Genomic DNA, 16,587 nt, shown 5'->3' on the forward strand with positions numbered 1-16,587 from the left:
CCTGGGAATCACTGTAAATATGTTTTACCAATTAATACTTAGAGGCTACGCTGTAATAAATAAATGCAAAAAGAATCAGGCACTAAATTTTGAAGAAAAAAAGTTATTTTTTGTACTAAAAATATTGTTGAGCTCAGGAAAGATGCTGGAAGATATGTGAAAAGCTTAACTTTAGAGACATGTATAAAAAGCTCACAATCTGTCGTTTTCATGATAAACACTGTAAAATTTTTAATTGGGTAAGTTTTAAACCTAGTGGGGAAGTACTTGTTTCTTGTTAACAAACTAAACCCTAATACAGAAAACCTCCATTGTGCTAATACAGAAACAGTCCATACTCCTTAGACTAACAGTTTAAGTCGTTTCATAAACAGTTTCAGTCAGACTGTTTTCCTGGAAATATTTGTTTTCCTAGAAATATTATTCTAGTTTACTGCTCTGAAGCCTTTGTTAAAGAAGTTCCCTCTTCCATGAATACTAGAAATCATAATTATTCATATTCAGAAGTTTCCCCATTTAACCAAAACATTCTTCCCCTCCAAGGCCAAGTTCAAATGCCATCCTCCCCAAGAAGCCTGCCTTAATCATCACTGTGGGATGTGACCTCTCCTATTGGACTCCAAAAGCAGCCACGTCCCCTGTAACAGAGAACATGATCACTGAACGTGTGCTGAACCTCTGCTGTCTTCCGTCAACTCCAATCCTCCTTACCCCCCAAATGCCCTGCACTGAACTTTGTACAAAGACTCAAATATTAAAAGAATAAAGAAAATATTTGATACCATTGGCTTGCATAAAAAACCCACGTGGTTTTGGATTATTTAATTTCACGTCAAAAGAATTATTGTATTTTAGTTTTAAAAGATTACATTTTCATTTCTATTACTACAGGTTGGCTAGTTACAGTAGATTGATAAGATCATTTAAAACTGTTTTCTTATTTGAGGCACAAGAAAATATATTTTGCCTGTTTTTCAACATATACTCAAATATTTCTATCACTGGGGAAAAATATTTAAAAGAAAAAAACTGGATGAATGGCATTTTGTTTCCTTATCCAAGTCCTTCTGGGAACAGTGCTGCCTTAAATTTTTTTTTTTCTTTTTAAAGTAAACACAAACAGTGGAGAGAATAAACCTTCCCCCAAACTAATGATAAAGCTGAAGGTCAGAGGAAATAAAAAATCTTCAAAATAAGACAATTTCTCTTTTGTGATTAAAAAAAAGTGCAATGCATCTGACTATGTAATTGAGAGACACGACTAACCTGCATGAGAAGAGGTATTTTTAAAACAGATTCACACACAATTGGAATTACATAGATGCCTCGAGGAAATCTGTACTCTCTCCTCAAAGTGGAAGAAAATATCTGCACATAAAAATCAACTGCTCTTCTAAAACCTACTCCATGAAGCTGTCACTTGGGGAAAAAAAATCAAAATTGGTAACATTATATAAATGTAAGAATATAAATTTATCTATTTCTTATTCAAATTAAGATGACTAGCTTTTCAAACAGTCACCCTCGAAACCAGGACCACTGACAATTCTATGTATATATCTACGTCTGCATTACCTACGCTAGATGCAACGGGAAGTATAAAATATATAGTTCAAAACAGCAAGTGTTAAATGAATTAAAGCATGAGTTAAATAAGAATAAAAAAGATAGTATCAGGGATATTATAAAATATAAATAGCAAAGTAATTGTGCATACATTAAAATGTTAAATATTTGGAGAAAAGAGCTACCATTATGGGATGGAGTAATCAAGTGGAGTTTGGTAAAAGAAATGGGACTTGAGTCAGATCTTGACGAATAAGTAGTTTCTTATTGCTAAATACAATGCCCAGTAAGACAAAAATATATATCTGTAACTATATATTAGCACAGAAAATATTGGTCCTGAGAGGACGACAGCCTCAGAATTACAATCAATGATTAACTCGAGAGATGAGAAGATTTGCATGTACCACTTACTGACTGGCTACCATGTAGTAGGCACTACACTTGGTGCTGGAGATAAAAGCTTATGTAATGAACTGAGAAACAGCTTTTGTCCTTATAAAACTTGCAGTCTAGCAAAGAAAATAGAAAATCAAATAATCACTATTGAATTAACAGTATTGATCAGAGGGAGTCTTTGGAATAGTAGGAGGGAAAGCATGTATTTGTCGGAAAAAAAGAAAATGAATTATGTTTTAAAATGTAAACACAAGAATACCAGTTCAGGAGACCTTTTGGGGTCAAAACAGGGAAGAAGCTAGCAGAGCTGTGTAATGTGTTCTGCATTTTTTTTGCAAATAAGAGTGAAGGGAGGCAATGAGGAAGATAAAATCTCCATTAAATGCTATAATTGGATTTGCATCATTCCTGATTGTCTAGTCCTGGCAACAGGCTCCTCACCTTAGGGTAATAATCTTCTGAGAAAAACCAATCAACAAAGTAAATGATGGAGGCAATGACAGAGTCGCATGTAACCTGGGGGAGCTCCGCCTCCAAGAAGGTCAGGAGACCAGGGCTGGTAGGCGCTGTGCCACAGTGAGTAAGGTCAAGCCTGAGAGAATTTGATGTTTTCTCCTACAGACTTCGGATGAAATAAATGGAAGTAATAAATCACTTAGTTTCATAACCACTTTGTCTCATCTGACTCCACGATCTGGTTGCCTGAAAGGAAGCCTAGATCCAGGACAGAAGCTCCCTCTCCAGGGCCCTGGATCACAGGCCTGGGCTGTTGCGACTGTCGTGGCCTGTCTTCCTGCCCCTTCTAAGACCCAAGGAGGCTGGGTCTGCCCAGAGGGGAAACGGGAGCAGAAAAGAGTTGCATTAAAGGGGGTTAGTGCCACCACAGGGAAAGTGCAGGCTGATTTGGAAACACATAGTAAGAATGATACCCTAATTTGTGAAGTGTTCCATATTTTTGAAAGACAAATATCATATGATATCACTTATGTGGAATCTAAAAAAAAATGGTACAAGTGAACTTATTTACAAACTGGAAATAGACTCTCAGACGCAGAAACAAACTATGGTTACCAAGGAGAAAGGGGTGGGGGGAGGGATAAATTAGGATTTGGGGATTAACATATACACACTACTATATATAAAATGAACAACAAGGACCTACTATATAGCACAGGGAACTGTATTCAATATCTTATAATAACCTATAATGGAAAAGAATCTAAAAAAGAATATATATGTATACATATAACTGAATCACTTTGCTGTAACCTGAAATTAACATTGTAAATCAACTATACTTCAATCAAAAAAAGAAAAAAAGAAAAAAGAATGCCTAGGCAAGTGTTAGAGAAGCCAAGAAGTTTCTAGAAGCTTCATTTAAATGATGAAAAGTTAGTGTTTTACACAATGGGAACAACATATGCTAAGACCTAAGGCATGAGAAAAGTTCAGTGCTGCTGAGCACGGAGTAAAAGGAATGCAGAGGTGAAACTGCTGAAGTGAGGAGACATGGGTCAAACTCAGTCAAGTTAAGAGTTCGATTATACCCTAAGGCACTGAAGGCTTCTGGTGAGGGTGTGACAAGACCCGATCTGTGTTTCAGAGGTACCTCTCCAACTACGCTGTGGGACAGTCCATGGAGGGAAATGGAGGAATACACAACTGGAGGCAGCATGGCCAGACAAGAAGTGCTGGCACCTACGGGCAGGACAGCAGTGGCCCACGTCAGCGTACTGATGGCAGATACACAGAAGGAACAACATGACTCATGAGACATGGAATGTGCACCACAGTTAGGAGGTTAAGATGACTCCAAGGTTTGGGCTTGGGGAATTATGTGAACTAGTGATGCGTTCCCTGAGATAAAAACACCAGAAAGAACATTGGGACAAGAAAAGAGAAGGGAAAAAAAATTGACAGGAAAAGTAAAGAGGATTTCTTTGTTGTGAGTTGGAAACCTTAGTCCTATTACATCCATCCTACTGTCCCCTTGAACTTCTGAACGGGAGACAATATGGATTTGAACACCACCTCAACTGCAGCAGCGAAGCGAATGTGATTGTCCTCAACAAATTCTATCTTTCACTGTAGATCTAGATACGGAAATCTATAAACTTTTCTTCTTCTCAAATCAAAGGTTTAAGAATAAACACAGAATTCTCGATTTAGTCCAGACTCTCTATTGGCTAACAGCAGTCCTGGAGCCAGGCTGTCTAGGACCAAACCCTGACTCTGGTTTTTACCAGCTATGTGACCTTAGGCAAGTTACCTAAGCTCTCTGTGCCTCTGTTATTTAGAAAATGGACGTAATAGTTCTATGTGCTACTTAAGGTTGTTATAAGGAATAAATGAGTTAATATACGTAAAATACACAGAATAATGCACAAAAAATGTGCTTGCTATCACTCTAGATAATATAACTTACGGATTGATATATTTTACCTTAGAAAGCACATGGGACACTTGTGGTACCTGGCTAAGTTGATGGAGAAACATCCCTCAACCCCAACCCATAAGGATGCTGAATAAAGTAATAAGATAATACATAGCAGAGTTTGAAAGAACAAAATCCCAGATACGCTGGAAACCAACAGGAAAGTCAAGGCTGATGGAACAGGCACATGCTGGGGGGAGGGGCACGAGGTGGTGGGGGTCAAGCACAGGGATGTCAGAGGTCAGCGGGGACATAAAGCAGGGCACTGACTGTGGCCCCTTCACACCCAAATGAGGGGGAGACCTGGCTCTGGTCCCACCAAGCAAAGCAAGGCCTTGTAAAGGGGTAGTAGCCCAGTGAAAGCAGAAATGGGAAAACTGCCCTTGGGCTCAGGGAAAGCAGTGAAGAAGGGCATTTCCTGCCTTGAGGTCTGGGTGGGAATCATGACACAAATTCTCTGCTAGTGCCACATCTGGCTATGAAATCCAACTCTACAGCCGTTATCCTAGAACCAGAAAAACCTTTACATCCTCAATGGAAACAGACACAAAACTACTGTGCAGGGACACCTTCATAATCCAGGAGGCAGAAAAAACAAGCTCTCAATAAACAGGTAAAATCCATTGTGAAGGCAGCTATCCATTCCCAAGGGACAGTTAGCAAACAAAACAAAGAATTAGCTGCACAACCTGATATACAAGAACGTGCTGAAAAGGGCTTTGACTTTATACACTTTACATTAGAGATAAAATTAGAAACAGATGTAATGTGAAAGGACTTGCCTCTATGGAAATATTAAAACTTTAAAAACCACCACCTGGAACTTCTAGAATTATGAAGAAAAAAAAAGTCAACTAGGATTAGAAAGTCAAAGGGATTAAACAGAAAAAATAGACCAAATTAAGAAAGAAAATGAAACTAGAAAATAGATCTGAGGAAATTACTCAGAATGTAATCCAGAAAAACAGAAACGGAGTGAGAAACTAAGAGGTGGGGGATAAAATAAGAAGGTTCAACAAACACCCATGAGGAATTTCTGCAGAAAAGAATAAAACAATGAAGCAGCAAACTTTGAAGAGGTAATGCAATGGACTTTTCACAATTGAAAAATAATGAGGTGAGGGTATATCTCAGTGGTAAAGCGCATGCTTAGCATGCATGAGGTCCTGGGTTCCATACCTCTATTAAGAAAATAATTAAATAGATAACCTATTACCTCTCCTCCCCCCAACAAAAATCCTATGGTAATAAAGTGATGTGATCAAATATAAATGCACAATACAACATTATTTATAATGGTCAAAACCTGGCTACTACACAAGGATACACATAGGGTTGTCTAGAAGGAGAGACTGGCTACACTACCTTCAGGAAGTCTTTCAAAAGTTTACACGTTTGGGTGATTTTATTTGTTAATGCAACCAGACTTCTGGCAAAGATAAAATAGTAGAGATTTCAATACTGCATTCTTTGCACCCCTTGAATATGTTGCCAATGCCAGAAACATAAATTTGGCATTAATCCAGACAGAAATTAGGTTTAAGGTCCACTCATGAAAACAAAAGTAAGTATTTTAATAGAAGACATTTTGGGCCAAAGACAAGTGTTTGATCAAAAGTGTTTACGGGGGTTATGGGAAGAAAGAATTGTAAATAAAGTTGAAAAATCAGTTTGTGATCGGGCTATGAAAGTCCTTAAATGGCCAGGATAGAGTCTGCATTTTATTCTATAGTTTCAAGGACACTTAAAAAGATTTTCTCAACAACAAAAAAAACTTATAAAAAGAAAAAGTAACTTTCTAAAATTAACCTGGCAGCAATAATGCAGTAAATTCACAGAATTTGAGTTGGAAGAGTTCCGTCAAGTCTTTCGATTCAACTCCCTTGAGAGATGGAATGCGCGGGTTCCCTGGAGGCAGGGAGATGAAAGGGCAGGCTGCCGCAGTGACCTGGGTTGCCGCAGCACAACTGGATACAGGAGACGGAGTAAGAAGGATGTTGACTCTTAAAGTGCATGTTCATTCAGTCTTGTACTAAAATTAAAATGTAAGACAACTAACAATTTCAGCCACAAGATCTGGACTCTGTCCATAAACACTTCAGTTTTTCATCTTGAGAAGTCACTGGCAAACTACGTAGGCAGTCTGGAGCAGGATGTGTATCTATCAGCTTCCTTTAATAAAACACATGGTGCAGGATTATTCTGTACAATCCTTTGGCGTTAAGATCAGACTCAGCTACCTTCAAAACTCTTCAGTTCCATTCATGAAATCATCTCAACCCTATTTACTTAGCATTTACGTGTGTAGTTTAATTTATCTACACCAGTCTTTCAGAAAATAATGTTTATAATTGTTTACGTATAAACCCATTGACTTTTTTTTCCACTGACTTTTTTTTTGTAGATATATGAAATAGCGTTGTCAGATCAAAGTCAAATATATCCAAGTTTCCCAGATGGCACTGTCCAAAATGAAATCTCTCTTGTAGTACTAAGTATTATGCCTCTGAGAGCACAAATGGTGCATGCCATCATTATAAGGGACATAAGGGTCATACAGGTGATCTGAACCAAGAGATTTGACTTAATGTTTAAAAGAAAAAAAAAACTTAATTTGGTTGTAGTTCTGACATCATTTCTTTCTTCTACCCAGGTTAAAGAAATTAGCCTTTGTATTTCATCTCACTCTGTACAGTTTCTACATCTTTTAAATGTTGTTAGTATCTGTTTCATTTTGATGGTTCTTGGTGAAGATGGTATTTTAAAAGCCCACTGATGTCTAGTTGCATAACTCTGACTATACTAAAAGCCACTAAACGGTACACTTCACATAGGTGAATTCTAGGCTTATGTGAATTATATCTAACGAAGCTGCTATTATTTTAAAAGTCTACTGAGGATGAATAGCACTAAGTAAAAAAAAATTCCAGTTTGCAATCAATAATCCAAAGGACTTGACTGCTATCCTTCACAAAGCTGTCGTCACTGATGTAAATAAATGTTTGCTGAACTGAAGCAAAGAGATGCCCAAGGTACACGTGGATAGATACAGAGCATTCATGCTCAGTTTACTCTAATATTAACATTTCTTCAAATTCTCTGGGCACACATAAACTACATCATGATTAAAATAATCATAAAATCATAGACAACTAAATTGATTCAATTTTAGTGGAGTTATTTATAAACACATCATAGCTGAAGTCTAAAGTGATAGTTTAATTTATAAAGTAATAAACAATTTTTTCTCAAAACCTAATTTTTGTATCGGATTATTTTTTCCCTTTGATGGAAGCCGTGGAGATTGAACCCAGGACCTCTTGCACACCAAGCATGCGATCTGCACTGAGCTAAACCCCCCACCCCTTGTATTGGATTTTATATTGGGATTTTGAATTTTCTATTGGATTGTATTTTGATTTTTGGAGTATTTAGTTAATTCTTAGTAAATTCATAACTAATGGAGAATGAAGGTATAAATAGCTACTCTTGGAAGGTAGATTAATAATTGGACAAGTTCATGTATACAGAGAATGGCAGAAGGCCAAGATCTGGAAACTACCAACCCCTTCATTTTATAGATAAGGAAACTGAGGCTCAGAAATTAAATGTTCTGCTCAAAAGTAACAATCAACAAGTGGCAGAACAAGGATTCAAACCCAAGACAACTGAACTCAAAAATCCAAGTTCTTCCAGAATTCATGAACAAATTCTCACTACACAGCCAAGATGAATTTACAGCCTCAAAAAGTTAACGTTAACTCTGTTTTCCAAATACAATTCTGAATTTAAAACCAAATGTACAGTCTAACAAAAGTAGAAAGGGTCAACACCTAGGATAATGGGGGGGGGGGGTTGTCTGTTTTTACCTTTAGCCATGTCACACTCCTTAATCATTTTGAGAAAGTTGGAAATTTCCCTATCTAGTCTCTGTTGGCATGTCTGTGCTTTCTGGAAAAGAAAAAAAGAAGACAAAGTTAAACTAATAAAGGATTTTTACAGTACAAATGCTTTTATGTTTCTATCAAAACTTTCAGTTCACAGGTTAATACACTGTAATAATTGGGACATATTCCTAACAGAGATAAAGGTGAGAGAAATTTTGCTTAGAAATTGAACATAACATTTAATCATGTACAAATTAATAAAAATAAGTTTTTCTAAATTCTAAATACATTCAACATGTCATGTAGATACCACACCACTGCATTAATTACTTCTAATAACTCACTACACAATATATACCTGAGATGTTAGATTTTTCTCATTTATCACTTGTAGTGGGCTTGATTAAATTTGAGAAATTATAAAATGCATTCCTTAAGAATATATTTTAAAAATCGTTTGTTATGAGAAAAAAAAATCCAGATGGTACTAACATTTGGAAAACACAAGCTGATTTTCGTTCCGCAATCTAAGTGCACATAGCCCCCATGTAATCAGACCAATAAGAACATTTTCTTAGTAAGTAAAAGCTTATAAAAATAAGGTGAAGCATTCTTCCTTGTAATTTGAAATTTCTACATATTTAGAGCCATAAAAAGTGAAACATAAATACAGAGTTTCATGATGTAAGTTGCATCCTATTTTAGTAGATTTCGAAGTCCAAGATGAAAAAAATCAGATAAATCCATTATATTAACAATGTAATTTTAAAGGTAGTTCTAGTTACAATTTCCCTTTAAAGCAGATTAAGAAGCAAGAAAATCATCATTGTAAACTTGGTTTATGGTAATAAAAAATATTATGAGAACCTTCACCTTATTAATATTAAGCATCACATTGTTGTCGGTAGAGTAATAATATTTAGCCTGTGAATCTTCCCTACTTTGTACTCCTAATCTCAACTGGCTCAACACCAAACACTCCCCCTAAATCAGACCTGTGTGCCAAGGTGACATAGGTAAGCACCTTTTTCACCTTATAAATTTTTCAGTGCTTATGAAGCTCAGCTCAACCACAGCAGAATTATTCATGGTACCACATTAGTGACAGGCAATGTTCTCTTCAAAATCTACATTACTCTGTTTTGAGAGCTCTAACAACATAAAAATGCAATTCACATTCTTTTTTTTTTTTTGGAGAATACCCACATTATGCAATTTAAAACATCACACAAAGAGAAATGGAATGCTGGATAATTTTTTAAGACGTAGCCTGTGAATACACATTGAAGGCAGGAAAAAAAAGTCGATCTGGGGGCTATTGAAAAGCCGCACTTCACAGCCAAATGTATCACTCATAATATATTAATAGGAAATTGTCATTTTCACTCTATACATATTTAATACTCCTGCCCGTGTGCGCGCCAACGCTACTGTTTTCTCTTTTCCCTTCTGTGGTGAAAGTTAGCTGGGGGCACAAAAGCGGGCACAGGCTTCACTGCCGTCTGCGAGTGTGTAATCGACATGATATTCCTGTGGTTAATTAAAGACAAGAAACCCTTTCCACAGCATCGTCCCCCAGTACTTGAGTCACATTCATCTTCCCTTGGCTTATTGGACAGTTACTGAAAAAAGTTCCTCAGATCCACAATTCACTTGTTTTCAGAGGTACATAATAGGTCTGATGGAGAAGATTCGATTTACACATACTGTTTTACAGTTCAGTACAAATGTGTGTCTTCTAAACAATTAATGTCATTTAACTGATACTAAAAAGAAAGAGGTTATTAATAGAGTTAAAAAAAAAAACTGACGTTCTCCAATTTGTTATCATTTCCTCTTAGCAGCTATTTTACAAAACCCTAAAAATCCATCTGTGAAGGCTAATGCTTATGGGTTCTTTGCAGAGCCCAGCATGGTGTCTCACTGACTTCTATGCCACTCACTTTATGTCAGGGACTCCTTCCAGGTTTTTAATTTTTATTTAGTCTACATAAATGGGCTCCCACATGAGCAGTGCTGCAATACCAGAAGCACAGCCACAGCCCTAGGCCCCAGAGGGTTGGAGGCACCCAGGGGAGGCACCCACCACAGCCTCCTGCTCCTACTTCTGGCCTCCCAGATTTCAGACCCAAACTGTTGGTTTGGTCAGACATCAGTTGATGTTAAACTACTTTATGATCCCTGGCCTATGGGACAGTTGAAAAATGTAACATCAAGGGGGTGGGCACCTAGGGAGGAGTGGATCAGCTGGCAGAGAGGTCACTAATTCCAGGCTATTTGCTACATAGACAATACACATTTGGCTAATTAAGAACAGGAGCACACTGCCTTCCACTCAGCAATGAGAAGAAAAACTACTGATACACACAACACGGCTGAGAGGTGAGCACATACGGTACAATCCGATTTACACAGAATCCTAGAAGGGTGCAGCTGACAGTGCCTAAAATGACAGAGCGCAGATCGGGGGCTGCAGGAGATGGAGGGGAGGGCACCGCCTGGAAGGGGCACCCAAGGGCTTGTGAGGTGGTAGAAATGTTCTATACCCTGATGAGTGTGATGGTTACACAGGGTGTTTGTCAAAACACACCAAACTGGAGATGTCAAAATGCCTCCATTTTATTATATAACAATTGACACTTAACGGGAATTTAAACTTGAAGAACAACTGATTGTAGAATCCAGTAACTTGCCCCTGCAATACTGCATGGTGCCCCAGAACTCATCTCCAACTCTTCCAAACTCTAGCCAAACCCACATCAAGGATCTGTATTGTAATCCTTAATATATCCTTAAAATAATGTATTCTGCAATATTTACATAAAGTAAAAGAAAAAAAAAAGAATATACAGAGAAAGGCAGTTCTCCTTTACATACTTATCAGTCCTAGAGTCCCTGTTTTCTCTCTTTCCAGTCTCAAAGCAACAATTGCTAATAATTTCTTATCTTTCCAGGGATGACCTAGCCTACACAAATGCGTGTATATGTCCCTGTGTTCTTTCTCTCAACTAGAAGCACATTAGATACAATATTTTATACTTTGCCCTTTTCACTTAGCTATAAATCTTAAATGTATCAATATGTATAAATCTGCCTCATTCTTGTATGGCTGTACCAATCTTTATCAGCCTTGAGCTGAAGTACGTTCATCTTTCTGTGCATTCACTTTAGTTGGAAATCATTCATTCTTCAGTGAGGAAAGCTTGATACTACTTTCTCATTTGTTTAACATTTCACATCATCTGCTCATTACTTCTTGTAACACAGATACAGTTCAGAGCCTACAGGAGTCAAGATATTTTTAATGAATAAAACCCCTGTTTTCCTAGAACCACCCCAATTCTAAGAGCCTATGCCAGTCTGACCCAACAGAACTTTCTACGATGATGGAAACATTCTACAGCTGCACTGTCCAAGGTGACAGCCACATGTGCTACTGAGCCCATGAAAAGTGGCTCATTTAAGTAAGAAACTGAGTTTTTCATTTAATTCTAATTAATTTAAATGTAAATAGTACCTAGCAGCTATCATATTGGGCAGTGAAGTTCTATACCAATGCTTGCTTGAATTTCTCTCCTAGCTTTCATTTCTAAAATATTTTCAAGTTTCCATAAAGGTAACAACCATAAGGCCAATATTTCTATGATCTTATACTTTTCTCTCTGTAGGCCTAACCTCAAGGCAGTGACACACTGAGGGCTAAAAGAAAATGTTTTAAGTTTTTGAAGGCCCTCATTCTGGGCGGACGTAACAGGGGACGAAGAGTATCATATAACAGGAGCACTTTTTCAGTGTGGACTTTCCCCATTCTCCCGATTTCTTCTAGATCTACTTACTAGTCCCAAAGCAGACTGAGGAAATAAGGCTAATTTTATGTTCATTCTGGTAGTTTTAGAATATTCCAGTCCTACAGTTCCTAATTTCCTTTAGAAAGTCTATAGACATCTACAATAGATCCATTTCACAAATGGTCCCAGGATTTCCTTGCAACATAAGAACCCAAGAATCAAAGGCATTCTGGAGCCAGTCTACCATAAGCTCCAATTCAACTCACCTCAAAGCTCATCTCAGATTTGACCATTCTGAACCAACCTTCAGAAGTTGAGACAGAGTCAAGAGTCTCAGAATTAGCATTCAAATTCTGTTAGGCAGATCTGTGTATAAACTGCAAAACTTAAAGTACTTAACACTGGCTGAAACTATCGTTGACTCCAGATGCTATAAAATCTGGAAGTCAAAAACTCCATGGCTTTAAAGTTAACATAGGAACACAACATTCAAATGAGGAATAAAATACAAGGTATAATTGCAGCTGACAACCCTAAAGTTTGAAAATTACCCTAAAGAAGAAATATTTCTCCAAGAAAGTTTTTTAACGGTATCCAAGTTAGTATGATTTTATTTGACCTCTAACTTTCATTAAAAAGGTCTTAAAATTATAAGCAAAAAAAAATTTTTAATTACCGTAAGTGTTGGAAAGATACTGATGTGATTTATAAGCCCTTCCAGTTTTTATCATTTACCTTATGTTGAGGGTAATCAATAGGAAAGGATTCCTTTTTCACTTAGGGAACACTGACTAAAAGTTAAACAAGTGAAAAACAAAAGTATGCTAAATATTTTAGCCATAATTTTGGCCACAGATATTTAAGCCTCCTTTATTTATGCAGTTTTAATGTCGTTTAGATGCTCTGGTAGATGTGGCTTTTGCAAAGTTCATTGATGTGAAAATTATGTTTACAGTTGTCACACGTTATATACCAGGGTTTAAAGTAGGAGTTCTGTTAAAGTAACTGTCAAATTCTGTGGTATGTCTTCAACAACACATGGAAGAGTTCAAATTCTTTTATGTTGAATCATAAATTAAGATTAGGGATTGAAAAGTGTCAAAATGTCTTTCTTGTTTAAGTTTACATAGGCCTTTATATCAATAAAACTCCTTAGCTGTTGGCAAACTTAAACTCACTAGAGTTGTTGACTTAGAAGCATTCAAATCCTGCAATAAATTCATTTCATAAAAAAGATTAAATTTAGTAGGCAAATTCACATGCTCTGACATAATTATTTAGATGGAAACGCATCCTCCTTTCGTAGTTCTAATTCTTCCTCACCCACTCCCATTTAAAAGTATGGCCAGAAAATTGATGCCAAGAAGAAAAATACGTATTTCATTTCAATTACTTATGTTGACATTTCTCTGTGGATGAGGCATTGGTGTCACTTCAGGTGAGGGCCTCTCCATTCACTACTGATGCTTTACCCTACCTCTAATCAATGAAGTTACAGCTTACGAGTGGTTTTAAATGAAACTACAGACCAGGAAAGGTATCACTATTGCATTATTTAAACTCTGAAATATGCGGTGAAGTCATAAAGGACAGCCTGGGAAGCAATGCTCCCCCTACTGGCGGCAGCTCTCAGAGAGAATGGCAACTTTTTTTTTTAATTGAAGTACAGTCAGTTACAATGTGTCAATTTCTGGTGTGCAGCACAATGTCCTAGTCATGCAGATACATATATTCATTTTCATAAAACAGAATGACAATCTGAGTACAACATAAAAATTTTAACCAGAAAAGATACGTACATACCTATCTTTAGAGCCTATCTACAGACACATGTGAGTTATTACCACAGCAGGGACAGTACACATAGCAATAGGATGTTACTAGAAAAGAGCAATATTATCTCTACAGTCGTCAGAAATCTTCATTTCAAAACCTCATTTAAAATAAGAATTCTTGGTAAATCCCGAGTGACAGAGTTAGCGATACAGGTCAGGTTACATTTTCCTATTTACCTCCAAGGATTCCTTCAAGTCCACAGCAGAAACGGCATCCTCCTCTTCATCATCAGTCAGCTGGTCCTGGGAACAGTAGTGAGTGCTGTAAGCAGAATGCTCTTCTATTGCTTCCAGCCAGTCCTGGAATCATCCAAGGATTTAAATGAGTGTCAAGTACACTTTTCCTCAAAAAAATATTATGACAATGACCCGGAAAGCATAACATTTATTTAGAGGGAAAAAAATACCATGGCCTCAAAAAAGCAAAACAAAACAAAAATTCCCGAGAAGAGAATAAGGATGCAGGGCTCCTGTCCGTGACATGTCTGGATAAAAAGTTTTCTCAATATTTAAAAAAATTTCATCTACAACTTTACATATTCATCAATACTCCAACATACTATAAAAACTTAATAATGGAGGAAGAATTTTTCACTTAAAATTATAGGTTCTCAACACTGCTGAATAAGTTATTATACAATAATGTATCCAGAAACACAATTTTATTAACTTGTCATAAGCACAAGAAACTCAGATCATTTTGAGAGAGCCAACAATTGCCCAAGTGCATGCTTTAATTTTTTAAAAAATCAGTGATTTAAAAAAAGTAACATTTTCCCTAAAAATACCTATCTTACTTCTACCTCAATTCTTACAGCATTATTTAGGGTCAAATCTCACCCTTTTATGAAATATTTGGACAATGTTTTGGATTGTTCAGGGTTCTTTGCAAAGCCAAAATTAACCACTCTGGAAAACAGATTCTTTTAACCTCTTACATAGTTTACAAAAAAAACAAGACAGGCTTTGCTATAAAGGAATATGGAGTCCCCATTAAGTAACAGCACAATGAATTTGTCACGCCCATCCCAATTTCCCTGCTTGCTGCTGCCGTTCAGTTGACCACAAAGGCAGGCAGCGTCTACACTGCAGTGAGTCAGAAGACCTGCACTGGAGCCAGGTTCTGTCACTTGCAAGCTGTGCGACTTCAGAGGCCTCTTTCATCTTACAGGCTTCAGCTTCCTCACCTATAAATCCAGGGCCAGACTAAATAACCATTCAGGCTTTTTTCCAAAACCAATAAAAGCCTCTTACATTCACAGACGCAAAATGAAAAAAAAAAAATGAAAAAAAAAATGAGCAGAAAACACCTGCAGGTACATGTTGATAAACAATTTATTTCATAAGCCAAACTTTGAAGGCTTCATATAATCACTCCCATTAAAAAGGTACAATCAATAAGATGTTGGGTGTTAATATAGAGCCTGTCTTATATTCTTTATGTTCTTAAATGTTCTTGAAGTTTTATGAAAGATAAAGAAAATCCATAAAATTACCTCTCTTGTCTGTTGAAGGCTATTCTTAGGAACCCTGAAGCCATGAATAGTGTCATCGAAGCATTTAATAAAGAAGAGGCAGCTATCAGTAGATTTTACCTTGGGTATAAAGAAGTCAGTAAGACAATGCATTCATGCACATAGAACAGAACCCGAGAATTATCTATACATAAAATTAACAGTATTAACACGACAATACCCAAGAGAACATTTAAAATACCGACTGAGAAAAACTGATATGTTTGGAGTATCAAATGCATTGCTCCTTATCTATGTCAAATTTGGCTTTCATATTCTTAGTTACTCAAAGTAAATACTAATAAATAGTTCACTAGGTATGCACTTTTCCTTTTATCCTTTCTAGTAACTATAACACAGCATGCACTTGGGCTATAAGGTCCTTTAAATACCACAGCTCCAATTTCTTACTCATGCCACTCTCCTGAATGTTTTGTTTGAGCTGTGTACAATGTGTGAACTGGGCGTAAGAGAATGAAGAGGAGACAAGGAGGATGCTGACGTGTGAACAAGAGCTGGCTGGCTCAGTGGGGAAGGACATTGTCTGGGAGGAAAGGAAATGAGGGGCTCTGCAAGCAAGTTCCGCACCCGCCAAGACTGTTCACCTGGAACGGAAGAGCCCGCCCACCGACACAGGAGCAGCAAAACATTCCTAGAAAACCGCCTGCCTTTGGAAATTAAGAAAGCAAAGCTGGGCAGACATCAATACTAAGAGAGTAGGGGAGGCACCCAGGGCCAGAGACAGGATCCCCAAATTCTGTCTATTCACATCTCTAGCTGATACACAGGAGAGATTCTAAGCAGTCACTGAAATACACCTTATTTGAATGCAGACCAGAGCTGCTGTCCAAGAAACACAGCTTATAATCCACACTCCGCCAAAAAAATGACCTAAAAGGATGGAAATAACATTTAATGGAAAAAATAAGAGAATTCAGACTCTCCAGAACTTAACACTCATAGTATTAAGGACACAATCCCAAATTACTTGACATGTGAATTAAAATTGGAACATATTCTCAAAAGAAAACTGATTAAAAGACAAAAAATGTCAGAATGATTAATAGGAACCCTAATATATACTACCTACAAAAGACAGAAAATAAACAAAGATACAGATAGGCTGAAAGTAACTAGATAGAAGGAGACACTATGTAGACAGTA

The 16,587-nt window shown here is 37.0% G+C and overlaps 1 protein-coding gene across 1 annotated transcript in view; it reads right to left on the reverse strand.

Annotated features, from left to right (window-relative positions):
- OSBPL1A (oxysterol binding protein like 1A) overlaps window positions 1-16,587 on the reverse strand; it is a 146,449-nt gene that overhangs the window by 94,505 nt on the left and 35,357 nt on the right. The window contains exons 12-14 of the mRNA XM_032467154.1: window positions 15,406-15,504; window positions 14,087-14,209; window positions 8,269-8,350 (exon numbers count right to left, since the gene is read on the reverse strand). Of these exons, the coding sequence (XP_032323045.1) occupies window positions 8,269-8,350; window positions 14,087-14,209; window positions 15,406-15,504 (304 nt within the window). The remainder of the gene's footprint in view (window positions 1-8,268; window positions 8,351-14,086; window positions 14,210-15,405; window positions 15,505-16,587) is intronic.

This window comes from Camelus ferus, chromosome 24 (assembly GCF_009834535.1).
Source record: "Camelus ferus isolate YT-003-E chromosome 24, BCGSAC_Cfer_1.0, whole genome shotgun sequence".
Taxonomy (NCBI): domain Eukaryota; kingdom Metazoa; phylum Chordata; class Mammalia; order Artiodactyla; family Camelidae; genus Camelus; species Camelus ferus.